The sequence below is a fragment of the Pempheris klunzingeri genome, chromosome 7 (assembly GCF_042242105.1).
Source record: "Pempheris klunzingeri isolate RE-2024b chromosome 7, fPemKlu1.hap1, whole genome shotgun sequence".
In the NCBI taxonomy this organism is placed as follows: Eukaryota; Metazoa; Chordata; class Actinopteri; order Acropomatiformes; family Pempheridae; genus Pempheris; species Pempheris klunzingeri.
In genome coordinates, this window is record NC_092018.1 from 25333452 (window position 1) to 25354365 (window position 20914).

The window sequence follows — 20914 nt, forward strand, 5'->3', positions numbered from 1 at the left end:
TGAAGTGCTCCTGATTTTTGTCTCACATTTAAATTGCGCTGAATGTGAATTACAGGTGCTCAGCCGATGCTCTTTTTCACAAAATCTGTTTAGTGCATAATTTGGAAACAGGGATGTTTTGAGATATAGTATCTCTGATGTAGAGCTGCAACTAATGATTATTTTATAATCAATTAATCATTTCATGGTTCAAATGTTAGCTACAGTTGCACTCAAAATGATTCAACCCCCAGTGCAAATCAGGTGTATTGGCAAAATGTACAAACTTTCAGCTGTGTTCAATGAACAGCTCAAACAAGAACAATTACAAGTGGTTTGTCCAAATTCAACACAAAATTCCACTTTTAATGACTACTATTCAACCCCCTGAAAAGAATCCCTCATAAGAGTCCTCATTTACAAATCAGGTGTTGGCTCAAGCACATCTGAGGCTGACTTGACTTGAATCCCATAGAAAATCTGGGGTGGATTTGCTGCGATTGCAGCATGCAAACCCAAGAATATTAGAGAGCTGGAGGCTGTTGTTCATGAGGAATGGGCTAAGATTCCTCAGGAACACTGTCAGAACCTGGTGTCTGGCTATGCATGACATTTGCAGCAGGTCATAACAGCAAAAGGGTGCTTTACTAAGTACTAAAAATGCTTGTCAAGAAGCAAGCAAATCTTGAGAGTTTGCAGGCTGGAACTAGGGAATGTTTCTTATTGTTGCTTGGAAATTTACTTATTACTTACTTATTAAATGATTGAGATTGAATTGACTGAGTTGTTCCACCTCCAGTCTGATGTACTGTTCAGTGCTTCAGTGAGCCCCACAAACTTTTAGGTATAACCCTGTCTGACATATATTTTCATTACTTTTCACATTATTGTAGACAGTGTTTGGCTGAATGTCAAAGGTAAAATGGATTCAGCATTTCCTCGTGTGGCAGCACTTTCCTGCTGACTAACAGGTTCAAGCCAAACAATCATCCCGTAGCTTTGTTCATCAGCCGTGAGCGATGTGACTGGCTTGCAAAGGCCATCAAGGCCACAACTGATATGTTTTCTTCCACAGTACGGGTATGTAAGGGGCTTAGGTAAGGGCACATCTACGCTATTATCTCAGACTGGAGCCTCCCAGGACTAAAGCAGCTTCAGTTCTTCAAGCAAATGGACCAGAAAGGGTCAGCAGCATGGCCATGTGAGTCTCACCACTTAAACAGTGAGGTATGTCACTGTGGAAATGGAGGAGGTAGCACCATTTTGGGTGACTGACCTAAACACAACTCAAGGTTTTGGTTGCAGTCACTGACAACAGTCAAAGCAGAGCAATGGGGCTGTATGAGCTGCAGTCATTTCAAGTTCAGTGATCGGAATGACTGCAGCTCATATATAAGGGTTAATGATACGCTCATTCAAAAGTTTTTCTTCCCATTGAATACTAATGTTTGCATGTTGATTCACAAAAATGCTAATGAAGCAACAATTTGCACCGTGGGCTTAATTTGTCTTCACTCAACCCAAACAAGCTGGGGACTAACTTCATTTGTATGATAATTTAATTGTAACTTGTTTACTTTGCAACTAACATTACTTGTTGGCCTCGGGGTGGAGTGGTAACAAAGTTACGCTGCCCACATTAGAATGACAAGAGACAAGAGAGAAACAGATGGACGTAGATTGACTTCTTAAGAGGTAATGCACGGTCAAAAGTGAGTTCGATATTTGGGGTATGTCATTAATAGCTTTGTGTTGTCCTAAAGCCACACACCAAAGTCACCCAGCAGTCATACTGTTGACAGGTATCCAACATACTTCACATACATACAGATACTCACTTAGTGCCAAAAGAACTTAAATCTGACCTTGGTCCACAGTCAACAAGAGCACATGTGCGGTCACATATACTTCACACCTGTCCTCATCTACACCTGCTATCTTAGTAAAAACAAACTCTCAAGGCCCTGGGCATGCCAAGGATCCCCTCTGTGAAATCCAGGATGATCTCTGAAGTGTGTCCACATGTTGTAAACCCGAACTGACTTTAACCCGAATAAATCTGCCATCTGTCTCCACAGCCTGCCTATCTGTGTCCTTCCTGATTTAAAACTGGTTTTGTCCAAAAGATTTCAATCTGCCTGAGCTCCAAAAGGCAGCTTCTGGGATTTCATCCATCTAATAAAAGTAAGCCAGCCAACAAAGCTTTTTCTTCAATTCCTACTTAAGACGTTTATTATCAGGGTACATTCAGTGTGGGGCTGCAGCTAACTTGTATTTTCATTATTGCTTAATCTGCAGATTATTTTCTTCAATTATTTGGATGATCAATTTAGTGACCATATGCCCATTTTAATTCTCCAAAGCTCAGAGTGAAGTCTTCAAATTACTTGTTGTATCCAGTCAGGAGTCAAAAACCCAAAGATATACACTCAACTATCATACATAATAGAGAAAATTATGAAACCCTCAGATTTAGCTGGAATAGGCACGTTTGGTATGTTTGCTTGAAAAATGACTGAAGTGATTAACAGATTATCAGAATAGATAATGTCCATCTCCCAGCAACCAACTCTGACTTGACTACAACATTTCATTAATATTCTTTCCTGATATATTCAAGATGCTTGAAAAAAATCTTCCATCTCTCAAAAATCCATGACTAAATTAAGAAACTCTGTTTAATGAATCAACATCAGCTTGATCCATGTGTAACCCACTTTTGGGCTAACCCTACCTGAGACAGCCTGAGGTGTTCTTGAAGACGGTGGTCCACTCTGCGTCCCGGGGCTTAGAGTCCTCATTTGGCTCATGCTCCCACCCAGAGTGGGGGATAATGACCTCGTTGGTCAAGGTCTGCAGGCCGTGGTTGATGATCACCATCTTCAGGGGTTCATAGGATGACAGATTCCACAGAGTTCCTGTAAGGAGCAGAGGAGGGAGGAATAAAAGACAAATTAAAAGATTAATATAATAGAACGACAGCTGTATAGCACCCAAACATCTGTACTGCAGACTTTGATTGCAGCTGTTGAATGCAGTGAAAACCACGTTTAAATTGGCAGTAAATCATGTTTAAAAAAAGAAAAACTGAATTGGTTGTTCATTAGCCAGATGTCATGATGTCAACTGCTCCATGCTGACTGTATAAAATAATCACTCCAACAGTTTTATTATTTTCCCATGAGGTCTTAGCTGACTACCACTATATATACATATATATATATATACATATATATATGTGTAATCAATAGAATTTAGAGAGGACATATTATTGATATTGTAATGATATTTCTATAGTATTTTCACGATGTGGCAATAGGTATCTAATTTCCTCATTCAAACAATTTAAGCAGGAGAGAGACCATTTTTTATTTACCTGCACACCTCTGTAACTGGCAGCCTATTTTATACTTCTTCATACTGCAAAAAAGGTAAACTAAATTAAACTCGTATGTGCATCCTGTGGGCTCACATAATAGATGCAGGCAGGCAGACAAAGCAGAGAGGAGAACATTTTTGGCAGCACAGCCAGCTCCACAAATATAAAATACTGTGTTAAAGCATCAGCATCAGATGGGTTTTCACTCAGACACAGACACAAGCTCTGGAGCGAGGCAGGCTCTGGTTTGAGGAGGACAAAAATGTTACACCAAAAAGGGACAAAAAAACTTTGAGGTCTATGTTCCACAGAGTCTGAGTTTCTGTTTTTGTTAGCCCATCCTGCAGATGGCCCCTCTGTGTTCGTCTCTGTTCGCTTATTGCCCTGTTTCTTTTTTTATTCTAAATTCAGGGATTTAGTTAACGTTCTTATCTTAAGCAACTTACAACAAGTGATTTGTTAGTCCAAAGTCAGGGTTTGCAACGTCTGACACTATAATACATGTATGCCACATTAGCTGCAGTTCCTGTCTGCAATGCACACATGGATGTACTGACACTGGAAGAAAACCTAAAAATGTAATAATTGTCAGGGAAGTTCTGGAGTTATAGGGAGCCTCCTTTTTCCTAATAATTCTGAGCGAATGTATGTGTCTATTTCATTATCCTCAGAAAGTTGAAGCCATACAGATTCTAAAAATATGTGAAAATAAGTGAGAGTCTGCTTTCACACACAAACCCTGAGTGTGATGCAGGCCAACCTCACACTCAGCTGCCAGGTTATCAGGTACACCTAGCTAAAACTTAAGTAGTCTAATACAACGGTACTATAGTAAATCCTAAATTGATGAGGCCTATAATGTTCTGCCTCTTTTTGTACAAATTCAGGGGTCCAATTCATTTTGACACCTTGGGTGTCACATTAAAACTAGTTTACTCATTAATAATTTATATCTGGTAGCAGTCAAAGACATCATGAAGCTTTGTGTGAGCGGTGTAGCACAGCATTAACACATGCATGATGAAGATATTTGCATGTCTCTTGAAGAGAAAGAACCAAATAATACATCTATCCAAAAAATACAAAACATATCCTTTAGTTTAACAGTCAAGTTGGTGTAAAAGCCTTTTGTGTACACCTTGCTATGAGATTAATGTTTCTATTATTGTTTCTACATCACCACAAAACTGATTGAACAGCCCACTTCCAACAGGGTTGGAAATGTGTTTCTGTATGTAAAATGTAAAATATACTAGTGTATATCTTGACTAGTCTTGTCTTGGCAAGCACATAAGCAAAAAAAATAAAACTTTGAAATTAAAATGTATAGTAAAGTAAAGAAAGATAGCTGAGCCTTGATGCAAAAAGTACCATCCAACCATTCAAACTTTCTGTACCACCCCCTCCAACTGTTCACCATCACTTCCTGTAAACTCTGCTCAGGCCTGTGGATCCAGCCAGCCCTTCACTGATCACATATGCTAGAAGGTAGGGAAAGGCTTGTCTTTGACATGGCTGTGATCCATCAAGCACGACAGGCATACAGCCCACAGACGCAATGTTATTTAAGATGACAGAGTGCTGTGGAAGTGACGATCTCCATCCCACATCCTGCCACTGTTTCAGGCCAGTGACTCTAAATCAGGTTTATTCCATGTGCTGTCCTCTGTCAGCTTGCCAGAGTTGGGTGTGTTGGGGATGTCCTCCTGTCCTGTCTCTGAGGCAGATACCATGCAATTTTGATGTCAAAGGCTCTTTTTACACCAGGACTATCTTTCTATCTGGACTGTGTTTAATTAGTTTGATCATATAAACATCTGATTTTAAAAAGCATCAGCACTAGATACAGTCAATCACAGAAAACTTAGTGGAAAAAGGAGTCAAAAGTTCAAACAGTAAATTATGAACCCCCCAGTTTGTTTCTGTATATAGTCAGGATTCCAAGCAGGGCTATGATATAAAAGTCCAAGACAATGACCTTTCATAACTACGTCAAACTGCTTTCATCATTTTAAAATGTTATTATTGTCTGGTTTAATAATGTTGTTTATCTGCTGAGAAAAGTTCTACAGGGGTAAACAGTCTGGATGAGCTGGTCATGAAGCAAAAACCATCTAAAAAACAGCTTGTCATGAAATGTATGTACAAAACAAGTTGTAAGATACAGTGGGGCAAAAAAGTATTTAGTCAGCCACTAATTGTGCAAGTTCTCCCACTTAAAAAGATGAGAGAGGCCTGTAGTTTTCATCATAGGTACACTTCAACTATGAGAGACAGAACGGGGGGGAAAGGATCCAGGAAATCACATTGTAGGATTTTTAATGAATTAATTGGCAAATTCCTCGGTAAAATAAGTATTTGGTCACCTACAAACAAGCAAGATTTCTGGCTCTCACAGACCTGTAACTTCTTCTTTAAGAGGCTCCTCTGTCCTCCACTCGTTACCTGTATCAATGGCACCTGTTTGAACTGGTTATCAGTATAAAAGACACCTGTCCACAACCTCAAGCAGTCACACTCCAAACTCCACTATGGCCAAGACCAAAGAGCTGTCAAAGGACACCAGAAACAAAACTGTAGACCTGCACCAGGCTGGGAAGACTGAATCTGCAATAGGTAAGCAGCTTGGTGTGAAGAAATCAACTGTGGGAGCAATTATTAGAAAATTGAAGACATACAAGACCACTGATAATCTCCCTCCATCTGGGGCTCCATGCAAGATCTCACAACGTGGGCTCAAAATGATCACAAGAACGGTGAGCAAAAATCCCAGAACCACACGGGGGGACCTAGTGAATGACCTGCAGAGAGCTGGGACCAAAGTAACAAAGGCTACCATCAGTAACACACTACGCCGCCAGGGACTCAAATCCTGCAGTGCCAGACGTGTCCCCCTGCTTAAGCCAGTACATGTCCAGGCCCGTCTGAAGTTTGCTAGAGAGCATTTGGATGATCCAGAAGAGGATCCCAAACACACCGCCCGGGCAACGAAGGAGTGGCTTCGTAAGAAGCATTTCAAGGTCCTGGAGTGGCCTAGCCAGTCTCCAGATCTCAACCCTATAGAAAATCTTTGGAGGGAGTTGAAAGTCCGTGTTGCCCAGCGACAGCCCCAAAACATCACTGCTCTAGAGGAGATCTGCATGGAGGAATGGGCCGAAATACCAGCAACAGTGTGTGAAAACCTTGTGAAGACTAACAGAAAACGTTTGACCTCTGTCATTGCCAACAAAGGGCATATAACAAAGTATTGAGATGAACTTTTGTTATTGACCAAATACTTATTTTCCACCATAATTTGCAAATAAATTCTTTAAAAATCAGACAATGTGATTTTCTGGATTTTTTTTTTCTCATTCTGTCTCTCATAGTTGAAGTGTACCTATGATGAAAATTACAGGCCTCTCTCATCTTTTTAAGTGGGAGAACTTGCACAATTGGTGGCTGACTAAATACTTTTTTGCCCCACTGTATAGTGTGATACATTCCTGCAAACAGAAGTCATTCAGCTATGAAGTATGTATACATATGCTATGCTTCAGTTTCCTTAAATAAAAAACTAGGGAGAAAAGGCCTATAAAGAAAACCATTGTGATCTGATATGTGTGTAGCAACAACTGTTCACTTTGTCTGGGGGATTTTCCCTGTTATTTGCCTTTGTTTTCTTTGTCTTCAATCCAATCCAGCCTCCAGGCAAGATGAATGTTTGCATTATTACTACCTGCCTTTTCAATCAATTATTATCGCAGACATACAGTTTGGATTTTCAGATGGTTGTCAAAACTTTAAAAAACGTGACAATGTTTAGTGTGTGTTTATTTGTCAAAGTGCATGACAAGATGAGGAGCAAAGGAGACAAGCTGGGAGTTGACTATAAACCGAATGTTAGCTCCTGTTGCTCTGTTTACTCTGCTTTCTTTCCTTTACCTCTTGCTCTCTCTGAGAGCCTCATGTGAGGGCTGGACAGACTCGGACCAGGGACTGGGAATGGGACTGCAGCTGAGGCTAAAGCTGATTACATTTTCCAGGCACCACTGGCAGGCATGTTGCTCTTCTAGCTGGGCTATTAACTTAGTTCTGCCCATTACCGTTCTCCTCCTCCTCCTCCCTCCGGTCCTTCTCCTCCTCACCCCTTGTGCCATCCATCACACTCTCATTGGGAAAGAAGGAGGGAGGCACAGTTTAGAAAAAAAGAGCGAGCGCCTGCGAGAGACATGGGAGGAGGAAGAGAAGGAGGAGGCCTCAGTAAGTGGACTCGTGGACTTGTCTGCTATCGCAAACATCCACTTAAAATGGAAGATTTATGTGTGTGTGTGTGTGTGTGTATGTGTGTGTGTGTGTGCTTGCACTGATGTCGATCCTCAGAGAGCAGTTAATGAAATGAGGTAGGGAGGTCTTGGCAAAAAGTGGAATATGCACGCATATAGATACACACGCTCATATACAGCAGTTGCAATGACGACCTCAGCGGGTTGTCTCGTGGATCATAGTGGGGAACCACAGGTATGTTGCTCCTCCACGAAATGACTTCACTATATTCTGCATCATCACAAGGACCACGTCCATGAGTTGAACGTGCGCGTCATATACAACAGCACACCAAAGAACACACCATATAAAATGTCCAGCATATTGAGCCAACACTATCCTGTTGTTAAAAATCTGATGTGGTCCAGGTACAATCAGGCACTCTGGGCGTGATGGATACCGTATAGTTTGCTTGGTTACATATTTAGTTATTCTGTGATTTGAAAGGGGGTGCTCATAGTCACAAACCCATAGAGAACAATCACCTGACTATTGCAGTTCCCCTCTCTGGTGTGTTTTATTGTCTTTTAGATCACTGTTTTGGCTTTATGCTGCACAACTTTACTGTTTTGGCTCAGTCTTGCTCTTAACAACCCCACTACTAGCTGCAGCAGGTAACTCTTTTCAGCAAAGCTCTCATGAACCCACTGTACGCCACCTGCCCTGCACCAAACAAAGCAAATCAGCGAACATAGTGGAACATTTTGCAGCTAAAGAGCCAAATATTTCCTGCAGGAAATGGCGGAGACCACAGACAGGGCTACACAGAGAATGACTATTAGACTTACTTTCGTCTGGCAGCCACAAACACGGCTCCAAATGACTGCTAACGTTCAAATGACTGCATGTGTACGCAGGCAACTGTTCGCTAACACACCAGCCAGAACATCTTAATTAGGTAATAACATGACGATGCTGTGTTTACAGCTCATTGTACTGGCCACAAGTGGTCAAAAAAGATAACTGATGCAGATTTAAGAGAATTTTCATTTAAATGAACAAATTAAGAAAACATTGTTTGCTGGTTGCTTTTCCTTCGCAGTTGCTCATCACTGTGTAAGGTTTTGGTCCTCTGAGGCCCTCAGGGGTTAAAACTGAAATGCACTTAGAAAACATTCAGGTGCTTTAGACCAAATCATCTACTCAACAGGTCTGTATATATTATGTTAAACTCAGAAAAAGCCAACAGACTCTTGGCACGGGTATACACATGTGTCTAGACAACATCTCTCTTCTAGCTTGAAGGCCTGCCAACTTTCTCTATACGCATTTTCTCTCTACAAAGGCGTACACCAAGCACCTGCCTGAATGTCAGTCCACAAAACTCAGACATCTCCTGCAGGAAAAACAGGAGACAAATTCGCTTAATAATCTATATTTCCAGGGTGGGAATTGCTGTAGGGCACAAACAGCCCAGAGCCTACCGGGAGGGAAAATAGAATTACTCTGAACAGTACAAAGCTCTAAAAATATGAACCACTGGTCTGTCTGTCTTGTGTCTTGGAAAATAAAACCATTTGGTTCCTTCCACGTCACTTGTTTCCCCCTGCAAAAAAACAGAGCTCTCTGTGGTTTTACAGGGGAAGCAAAAAGTCCAACAGTAAACTCTTAAAACACATGGACTAAGAAAAGGGGCCTATATTTAAAACCCATATTTAATTGTAGAAAAACACAGCCAATTCTAGCCACATGGACTGAGGCTGAAAGCTGAGCTTGCATTGTGACTGGTCTGTTTTCACTGGGGCCAGAGCAGCGGTGATGGAAACCTAAAGCTGGAGACAGAGACATAGACAGACAGACAGACAAACAGAGAGGATAGGGTGAAAAAAGCAAGGGAGAGAAAATCAGCTAGAGTGTAGATAATGAATGGAGAAAAAAAAAATTAGATTGAGCGAGGGAGGGTGGATAATGAGTGAGAGGGTGAAAGAGGACAAAAAAATAAAAAAAAAGCCTCCCTCTATTCTGTCCTCCTTGTCTTGTGGTGCAGGGTTATTTTTAGCTACGATGGGGAGCAACACGCTGCTGTAAAGGCAATCATTTCTGCTGCGGCACAGTCATCGCTCACCACGACATCTCTGTCACAGCAAAGGAAAGCTACACACACACACATTTACGCATGCAAACACTCTACAGTTCAACAAGCATGGTTTTTTTTAAGGACCAGCATCACAATCATTATCTTTGGAGTGAAACTGTCACTATATCTTGTATTGATATTCACTCTTTAGTGCCACAGCCTCAAACATCTACACAGCCTGATATGCAGATAGAAACCATTGACAGCTGCCAAAACAATTTCTCTTTGCTAAACTGTAAAATTACCTAAAAAGTAACCCCCTTGATGTCCTGGTGTTACTTTACAAAGATCAAGTGTCTCACTTTAAAGTTGTTCTCATTTTTCACACGTGTGCACTGAAAACAAAGGACCCTTCTCCGATGGCAAAGCATGCATACCAGCCAAAGTGTGTCAGGTCAAACCAATCATGTTGGGGATTAGCTGAGCACTTGGAAAGACAGACACACTCACACACACACACACACACACACACACACACACACACACACACACACACACACACACACACACACACACACACACACACACACACACACACACACACACACACACCTAGCACTGTGTTTGAATCAATAGCTCCTCTTAAAGGAATTAAAACATATTTCATTACAGAATGCAGCTAATGGCTTTTCATCTGTCATCTGCTTTTCTATGGATAGTCTTTCCACGTCCTTGCTGTCTCTTTCTAAGTACAGTACAGTATTAAGGCAAAACAAATCAAATATCACAATGTTTGTTCTAATTGGCTCACCGACATTTTTACCCAGTGAAACAGTAAGTGGTTAGAAGAGCCATCTCCAAGACAATTTGCTCAAAATCTACCTTTACAACAACAAAAAGAATGACCAATTACAGCTTTGAATGCATTGTTATCTCCCCTCACTTGTACATCAGGAGCTACACAATTTGATGCAATTATTGTATCTTTCCATATGAAATGCCTGGAAAACAAAGCTATCAAATACCGTGAGGGGTCTAAAATTATAGAATAGCACAGTGTGAATACTGCTGCAAAAATGGTGGAATAGTGGAAAACACAAAACTACTTCTTAATGTAGTATGACTCAGCCCTGCATCACTATGCAGAGTATGGGATTATGGCAGCCAACTCATATATTCCTGGATGGAATATGTAAGTGATGGGGAGTATGTAGCCAGTGATTGGAGAGGACTGGCATACTTAGGTACTATCATATCAGCTTAAAAGGCTTCAAAGCAGCCCTTTAATACTTACTGCATACGTGAAAGAGAGTTGAGACTAATTAGGCCGGCAGAAAGAGGAATCCTACAGTTAGTGGAGAAGACAGCCAACAGGCTTGGCTGCAACAGTGCCATGCAGGTGGTTTCTGCATTATATAGGAATCCTTTACCTGCAGCAGGGCAATTGTGAATGATGCCTAACTTGAGGAATGCAATCAGACATACCCATGGTACTCATTCCACCCACATGGCACATCTTTTATGTAGTTTGACAGAAAATATGAATGCATATGAGATTATATATGAATACTCTGATTACAAGCTTTGCAGTAAAACTAGAAGATGCTGTTAAGACAAATAAAGATATTGGAAGAATATATATAACATTCCTGACATTATATATCATGATAGGGAAAGCTTATCATATATGATCTGATCATATTGTGCAATTCAAAGTCAATAAACCATAATTACTGGCTAGCCGTTCCTTCCACGGTAGTCTAATCTAATGTACCATTTCATCTCCAAACATAGAGCTCATTCTTGCTACATTCAGAAACTGTTTTTGATGTGGTGACGTGAGAGAAAAGTGGCTTTACAAGAAGTCAGACAACAACCATCTGCTTTGACTGTTTTAACTTGTTACAAAATCAATCACACATGAATTTAAATAGGTGGTTTCTTGCCTGATTAAATAATTAGTCAACAGTTTTAATAGAGATTCTGTTACGGTTTCTTGTCTCATTTTGGTAGATCGTTCTGCTTCAATCAACTTACCAATCAATCTTTCTTTATGTAGCGTTAATTCATAACAAACATTATTTCAAGACCATTTCCCAACAATTCAGGAATTCTGCTTGAGCCTCAAGACATTATCCTGAGAATCTATTGCTTGCTGTGTTTAGTATAAATGTTTATTCCTACCGGTGATGAGCTCTCGAACTTCCATGTCGTTGGTCTTCCTCAGCAGGCGGACGAGGGCAGGGATGCCATCACAGTTCTTGATGGCCACCTTGTTGTCATTGTCCTTGCCGTAAGAGATGTTGCGCAGGGCACCACAAGCCTTGCGGTGGACTTCGGATTTGGGGTGATCCAGAAGCCCGACCAGAACAGGAATCCCCTTCAGCTGACGCACATCCTTCTTAATCTTGTCATTTTCGTAGCACAGGTGCTGCAGGTAGGCAGCGGCGTTGGACTTGACCGGATCAATGGGATGGCCCAGCATGGCAATAACCTCGGGAAGGTCTGGGTCACGCCAGCGCGGGTCCTTACGGATGCTGTCAATAGATGGTGAGCGTCGGCCACCCATGCGATCCAGGCTGGCCATGCTCCCCCTCTCCGGCTGGGCCAGTGGTGCTGAATACATGCCATGGATATAAGGGTGGCGCTCATCGATCAGCTCTGCCTCAATGGGGTCATCTGGGTACCCTCTGGAAGACGAAAGAAGAGAGGACGGTGAGGACAACGGAGATGGACGAGGTAAATGGAGGGTGTGACTCAGACAGATTTGTCTGAGAGAAGAATTAGGCAGACGGGGGAAAGACTTTGAGAGAAGCCAACTGAGGTGAGAGCCTCTGACTAATGAAGGGGAAAGGGAAAGCAGAGGACAGGGTGAATGAGAGGTGAAAAGATGCAAGTGATGGAGGAAGGAAGCAGGACAGAGAGTGAAGGGGAGACATGGTGATCTGTGGTTTGGATCTGATATTAACAGGTCTGTCAGAGGGACTCTGATGGCGATTTCGTGCAGTAAGAGTTATACAGTAAGCAGCATTATGCTTATTATTCCTCTCTGTCGAGGTGTAGCAACAAACATGTCACACTTCATAAAGTCTTAGAGAGAGTGATTGAGAGACAGGAAAATGTTGCACAAAGAAAAAACAGGGAGTTCACAAAGAAACTGAGACAGAGGCAACACCAAAGAATGAGCTTTGAAGGAGAGTCTTGTGATGTTTTTTTTTTATGAAGCCACCATATACGGTACAGAAGGGATTTGATGTCTTTTCCCCCAGGGAACAAAGGAAAGAGCTGTGCTGTCTCCCCAGGGAGGACTATGAGCCCCTATGATGCCCCCAGGACACCCTTTGCTCATAGCGCTGAACACTAACATGCAGCTGCTAAAATGTTAATGACCATCTCTCTGGGGCTTGTCTGCTAGCATTAGCCTCATTAGCATTACTACTGTTAGAGCTGGGGGCTCGTTTTTGGAGAGGGAAGTAAGTGTTGTCCTCTGGGGGAGGAAGAGTGGAGTTAAGTTTTGGGGTTTGTGGGGAATTCCCTTAAATGAATCTCTATTACCCCAGCCTCTGAGAGTGTACAGTGTATGATCTTTACTGTGTTCTTTACTCCAAAGGCAGCCTCCTCAACTCTCTAACACAACATGAGTGAAAATATAAGCGCTGAATTCCAATTACAGATTAGCTACTTATTTATTTTTACTTAAGAATCATTAATCAGAGGAACGATTTTTCACTTGCAACTCTGAGGATGGAGGATGGAGTCACACTTTACACTGACAGAAAAGTTACTACGAATATTTTTATAAACTTCTTTCACAAAACAACACGTTACAGTAAGTTGTCTAAAAGGGTAGGAGAATGTTTGGTTGGAAAAGTTATGACATGGAGAAAGGAATTTAATTAGGGTTATATACTTATGCACAGCCTTTATCATCCCCCCACCCACCCCACAGCTTGAGACTTGTTTATCCTCGTTACATAATCCAGCTGGCCTCCTCTCACCATCTTTGATGTATGGTGGTGCAACAAAATGGTGGCCGACGCTCGTGGTTGGCAGGGAATTCCAGACCGAGCTCTAATTTTAATGAGTTTTATGTTAATTATGTGTTTTTACAGTTCTTCCCAGGCATAGTGGAGAAGGAGGGGGGCCCTGCATGCCATCTCGCCTCGGCTCTGGTGTATTCCTCTGTTGATTTTTCTTTTACACAAGCCACACAGTAACATATTGGCTTTTATGGCATGACTTTGTTGCATTTCCCTGTCAGGGAAATCGATGCAAGATGAACTGGGTGAAAAACTCTTGGCGAACAATGTAATGAGATACTAAATCCCCTATTCAGATGGATGGAAAGAGGATTAATAGAGATGGAGAGAGGCACCACCGCAGTCGAGTACGACCCTGTGTCCACATGCTGCGAGCAACGTGAACCAAGTTCAAAGAAGCACGGTGGTGAATGGTTATGGCAAGCTTTGCTGGACGAGCTTTGGATGTCATGGGACAGCTGTGACTGTCTTTTCAAAGGGGTGTTCTTCCACACGAAAAACAGAAAACACTGACTTGAACACAGCTTACCTAAGCTAGCATGGATCTTGTGTACAATCACTTCCTTTAAAGGCAGTTTTTCCAGCTTGTGGAACATGTTGGAGTGCCACAGACCTCTATAGGCAGCCTGTGACCACAGTATGGAAGGAGGGGCCAATCAACCCTGATTACAGCACATCATTTGGAAAATGACTGCAGCTCTGGGGTTTGGCAAAAACACAGAGCTGCACTGAGAGACTGCCTGGAAAAAGAGGGAAATTTTTGAGAGTGTGTGCACGTGCTGGTGGTTACTAAATGCTTCCTTGCGTACACCAAGATATAAACTCACACTTCCACATTCAGAGGCCATCATCCCGCTTTCGATTGCGGTGGGATATTGAACATGACAAGGCAATGGGAGGCAGGAATAACCCCCCTAAAGAAAGAGCAGTACACAATCTCAGCATTATCACCGTTGCATAGACCTGCATATATAACCACAATCTCTTTCAAGCACAGTCTCGCTCTCTCTCTCTCTCATTATCTGTCACACTATGTTTATCGCACACTTTCTCTCGCGCACACACTTCAACACACAGATGAGATGTACAGTTGTGCAGATCGTGGCTCATTTAGATCTGGGTCGATGCGGCGGGGCTTTTGGTAAAGCAGGCGTCGCGAGGCTGACTGATGGGAATGTCAGGATTTGCATTTAAATTGGCGCCATTGTGTGTACAGGGAGGGGTATATTCATAGGATGTGAAAGGGCTCTCTGCCGCAAGATGCGATGCTCCGAGCATGATTACAGCAGATCACTCTCCTCATGCTAATGTAGCTGCTAAATGTCCAGGCTATTTATGTGTATCAATGCCCTCGTCTACAGATGCACGTGTGCTTGTTTAAATTTAAAGACACAAAGAATAGAAGACATGATGAACAGATGCAGTAGTTATGGGTAGATAGAGATGAGTAGATAAGAAACGCATGCATGTCCATTATCTTCAGCACATCCTTTCTATTCTTCTGTCAGTTACTTTCATCATCCTTCTATCGCAGCCAGTCTTGACCCTCTTCTTCAGCAGGCCCATAAAAGGAGATCAACTGAAAAGGATTACACTTGCAGGAAGATGTTTGCATCTCATATGGATATACACATAACATCTCTTTGGCATTTATGAACGTTTCACTGTCTGTTCCTGCCAAGCGGACTGCTCTTTTTGAATCATGGGCAATTATTGTTTTATGATGCACAAGAGTCTTGGTGGGACAAAGAAGAAAGGAGGTAAACAAACCGTGTAGCTGGAGTGTTTATGTCCTGCCACTCTCTCATTTCTCAGGCTGTTGATGCCATTATCCAGTGTCACCACTGCTTGTTTTCCTTCAATTAACAGAGTGACGTTGCTCAGAAGTTTCTTCTATAATTTAGGGGATGCTTCGGAGAAAACGCAAACATGACAGAGGGGAAGTATGATATTAAACGGAATATTTAACTCTCAGTGAACGCCTCTTGGCAAGATCGAGGATGAGGAGGGGGGAAGCTGGGCAGAGGGGGTTGGGTTGGCTGGTGTCAGATCATTTCCACGGGCTGTTCCCTACAGACACCACTGGATTGAAAGAGACACCCCCCCCCCCACTCAATTAAGGAATGAGTGTGTGTGTGCTCAAGTATGCATGTGTGTCTTTGTATGCCTGTGTGTGTGTGTGCTGACCCCTGACTGCAGGTGGGCAGGTGCAGCTAAGCGGGTCGCCCAAGGAGATATGAACCATTAGAGATTGCCTTAAAGATGCCCCTGAGTTCAAAAGCAGCTATTAATCACGCTGGCACGAGGAAACACACACACACACACACACACACACACACAGAAAGGTGCTCATTGACACATACACACACTCACATATGAGTTGGGATGGGGGAATAGACAGACAGTTGGGGGAGAGGAGACAGACACGTTCATTATCTGCAAACCTGAGCAGCGACATAGGAAAACGTGCCCTTCTCTCCCTCCGTAGCTACACGAGCAAGGCACTCACATACAGTCCAGGTTATTCACTTTTTTTGATGTAACACTTTTGGCACCAAAGTTTCAAAGTGCTTTTATACCAAGAAAGAAAAGCTGACCAATGAGAAAACTCGAGTAGATGCGAGTAGATACTGTAAAACAGGTTTCAATTAAAGAAAAAACACAGCTGTCCACATCATGTAAATGTGTATTTCAGTGCAATTCACTTGTCTGTTCTAGCCTCATATACCTGAATCTGAACCAGCGCCTGAACCTGAACCCATACATTTTCCCTCCAGCTGGCCTATTCCAGGTAACCTGTGGATTCTCGGCTACATCTGCTGCATCTGTGCAGTACAGCAATGTTGAAACTTTAGTCCAAGAGTGAGGCATGCTCACAGATCCAAGGAACTCCAGCAACAAATGATACATTATCATTCACAACACACAACGTGTGAACAATATGAGCGCTCACCGCTGATGCACAGAGCTGTTTTAGTACTAAACATCTTCATTTTTGTCAGGGCATTATTGAGAATGATAAGCTGTAATTAAACTGCTTTAATTCCCAGATTCATTACGGCACTTTGGAGTCACCTCTCCCTTCTTGGAAGAATACTAATCGCAGTATGAGTGCACAGAGGAGCGTGGGCACTCTGGGAGAGCTGATCGTCACCGTTCCCAAGAGAAAAAAAACACTTATAGTAGACTGATGTTAAGGTGTTTTCATGTCGGCTGATTTAAGAGCAGGAAAAATGAAAGAAAGAAGAAGGAAATATTTGGGATTTATTTTCTGCTGCAATTAGCCAAACAGCCAAGAGCGGCTTCAAACATGTGTGTGTATTTGGGCATTCATGTTAGCAGCTGTCAGTGTGTACATGTCTGTGTGTGTGTGTGTGTGTGCGCGCACGTGTGGATGTGTGTCTGAAGGGTGTATGTGGCTGTTGGGGCTGTGTTGTGACACATGTAAGGCAGGCTACAAATTGCCTGTCACAGCAAGCTCCTCTCACTAGGCGGATGGGGGAGTGACTCATTTTCTGAAGCTGTAGATTTTTATTGAGTGTGTGTGTGTGTGTGTGTGTGTGTGTGTGTGTGTATGTGTGTGTGTGTGTGTGTGCGTGTATGTGTTAGAGGGAGTGATACTGCGTCTCTTAGTGTCAGAGTGAAGTCAAAAGTGTCTAAAGACAGAGAGTCTGATTAGGCATCTGCTCTTTCGTGCCCTTTGCACATCAATTGAGGGGCCTTTAAATACAGCTAGTTGCAAACGCACGAGTGTGTGTGTACATAAGCTTAATTAAGAGGAGTTCAAAAGCAAAACTCTGCTGTCAAGAGGCTGACAAACCTGGATTCGGCATGTGCACTTTTGATCATGACAAAATGCACACACACAGACTAAGATACACAATCTTTCCTGTCTTGCTCTCTCCTACCTGACGACCCCTTTAGCTCTACTCTTTTAGATTAGAGAACATTTTGCCCTTAGATTGAAAGAAAAGTGCAGAGAACTTAAAAATATCTGCTACAGATCACTGCTCAAAAAGAAGTCTTTAAACCGCACTTCCCACCAACTCAACTTCAACCCCCCCCCCCACCCCCCACCCCCCCCCCCCCTTTGGGCAGCAATGAAATGATTGGAAGCTATTAGGAGACAAGAGCCCATTTTGGGAACTTATTGTTGGAGGCTATCAGGCGTTTTTTCCAGCCTACTGAAGCCAGCGGTTCTACTCCCCTCAATGCAGGTTGTGCAAAAAAGGAACTGACAAAAGCCTACCACCCTCTCCTACTGTCCCTCCCCTCTATACTCCCTTCCCTCTCTTGTTAAGTCTCAAATCGTTCCCACATCTTTACCTTTGACAAAAACACTTGTTCACTATCCATTTGCAGGAAAATGGCAATCAAAGACTCGTTTTTTCTTGCTTCCTTTCTCCAAGCAAGTTGCTCAAGGAGAAGAGACATCTGTTTACTTGCGCACGGTGTAATGTAGTCTTTCTTATGGCAAGAACAAGACAAGCATTCTTTATTCTCTCTCATCTTAACAGGCCTGATCTCCTCTCGTGTCAAAGCAAAGTCTGTGCTCATGCATATGAACAGGAACTCAATGTCCAATGTAAAAAGAACAACATATATTGTATGAACTTGCACACCTTCACAAAACCATTATATCTTGCAAGCTCCTGTAGCCTGAATCCTTCAACACAATCTGTCAGGTCTAAGTTTTAACACCAGGTAATGATAAATAAAAACATTAATCAATCTGTGTATTATCGTTGTTCTGAGGTAGAACAAAGAAAAGCAAGCCTCTACTCTCTTGCATTTTTTTTGCATTTTTCCTCACCTGACTCTGGGCCCATCACGAAGAGGTTCCCGGTGGGTGCGACCCCGGTTGGCCCCCTGCAGAGTGCGTCGGTTGGCAGTTGAGTAGTCAGGCTCCAGCTCGTATGGCTCTTCCTCTTCAGGGCCCAAGCTGCGGCGATCATCCTCCAGGCCATATGGCTCGGCCTGGAACCGCTCTGGCTGTGAGCGGTTCAGATCCACAGTGCTGCTACCCATAGGCACCTGGGGCTGGGCCACATGGCCATAGTCGTCCTTACGAATAGGCAGCGTGTAGCTGTTCTCTGGCCGGTAGCTGTTGGGCAAGTAGGGGTAGCGTGGCGGCCGGAAGTTGACGCCACGTGACAGGCTGCCGTAGTTGTCTGTCAAATCGGTGTAGCCATCGTGCAGGCCATAGTGGCGAATGTACTGGCTCTCAGGTGTCTCGCCATATGAATCGTTGTAGGAGTTGTTGTAGGAGCGTGTCAGGGTGGAGGTTGCTTGAGGCGTGATGAAGCGGTCACCTCCATTCTTCAAGTAGCGCCTGTCGATGGAGTCAGTGTAGCTGCCTAGTGGAGACGATCCCTCAGGCAGGGGCAAGCCATCGGGGCCCAAGGGCACCTGACGCACTGTCCGTGTGGTCACCGTCTTCACCATCTTAGTCACCTGAAAAGGGGGACAGATATGCCTGTCAGAGAGAGTGGCATGACTTCACAGAACTATATCAAAACAAACTTTCATCTGGATCCAACTGACATGTGGACATGTCATCCTCAGACTGTACATACACAGAAAACCATGCAGTACCCTAAACAAAGATATCTGCTTGTCTCGACTACACAGTCGCAGACAAATAAACAGGATAACTGTTTAAAATAAATGACTGTATAACTGTTGTGACTTAGTGTCCATATTAAAACATGCATTTCAAACCTACAGTAATGCTGAGGAAAACTCATCCATATATGTTAATTCAATCAAACTTTGGAGTCAGTTGTAGTTTTAGTCATTTAATTTTTAGTTTTTTCAACCATGGAGACTATTGTGCATTATAACGCTACAAAATTATGTTTCATAAAATTATGGGTTCTTGAAGATGCTGAAATTGGTTGGGACTTTTTTTCTGATTATCAATCCAAAACTTGCATTAATAAAGACATATACTTGCTGTCCTGTGGGAGAAACCTTTGTTCTAGAGGAACGGGATGCTAACTGAACACTATCCAATGCTAAACCCAGAATGTTGCATATACACATATACAGCGTTTGGTAGACAGTCTCTTGGATTGTGCTGTAACAGAGCCATCTTGAAGTGCTACAGCTCCACTGGACCTTGAATCCTTTATGTCCCCAAGGGAGCAGGGTAGCATCGCACTAAAGCTGGACAGTGACAACCAGACCTGTATGTATCTATCACTTACGCTCACTTCCTCCTACTGTATAGCTAAATAACTACTCTGCTGTCTCTGAGGCTGTCTGACTGGAGAATTATAGACATCAACCCCCCTCCCTCCCTGGGCTCTCCGCCCATACAGAAACCAATTTGCTGCCCAGTGAATTCTGCTGTGGCTGATAATTGGCTATTTTGTCCGCGGCTATAAATTCATCTTCAAAATTAATGAGGTTGATGAAAATTAATCGTCATCTGCAGGGGCGCAGGTCTGATGCAGTTCGTGGTGTGCCTGACAAGGTGTTGCAGAGAGGTTCATTCCCACTTGACGAGCATAGGCAGTCAGTCTGAATTTCTTGGTGAGAGAAAAAAAAAATACTTCACTCATTCCAACATCTGATGGGTTTAATTTTCAACACCAGTCCTCTTAATTATAATATGCTTTCTTTAATTTCCCATCAATGCCACGATTTGGATTTTAATCAGGAGCGAGGAAAGGCTTGTAACAATATCAAGAACCACATTGGAGCATTAACCCTCGCAAGAGGAGGGTGCCAAGAGCAAAAGCACAAACAGCATATTGGTTGTTCAACACGGTATCCTCATTAACTTGGCTGAAACAAATAGAAATCTTCACTGGCCTTGTTTCTTGATTACACCCTGACTGTGAGCCACATAACAAAGCCTATTTCAGGAATACCAAGGTTCATTTCCATGTTCTGAGTAATTATTTAGTAATTTACATTTGTGTCTAATGCCAGTCCTCCCTGGCTTTGCCTGCTTTTCTGCAGTTAAAAATAAAGAGCTCATTTGCTTGATTCACATTAGTTAAACCATATGTATGACCTTGGAATAACAAGATCACTTCCATTCTCTTGATTTGCAGCGATACGCCATGACAGAACTCAAAGTAGGCTGTTCTGGTGTTCATATCGTGGCCTCAAGGGGACTGTAGACGCCAGGGCTGAATGTCATCCCCTGCATGAAGTGATTATGTTGGCATGATAAATGCCATT

General features: G+C 42.8%; 1 protein-coding gene across 3 annotated transcripts in view; it reads right to left on the reverse strand.

The window, feature by feature from the left end:
• arvcfb (ARVCF delta catenin family member b) overlaps positions 1-20914 on the reverse strand; it is a 97818-nt gene that overhangs the window by 41564 nt on the left and 35340 nt on the right. For all 3 annotated transcript variants that reach the window (XM_070834257.1, XM_070834256.1, XM_070834255.1), the window contains 3 exons: positions 18534-19174; positions 11865-12370; positions 2714-2897 (listed from right to left, as the gene is read on the reverse strand). In XM_070834257.1, coding sequence (XP_070690358.1) covers positions 2714-2897; positions 11865-12370; positions 18534-19174 — 1331 coding nt within the window. The remainder of the gene's footprint in view (positions 1-2713; positions 2898-11864; positions 12371-18533; positions 19175-20914) is intronic.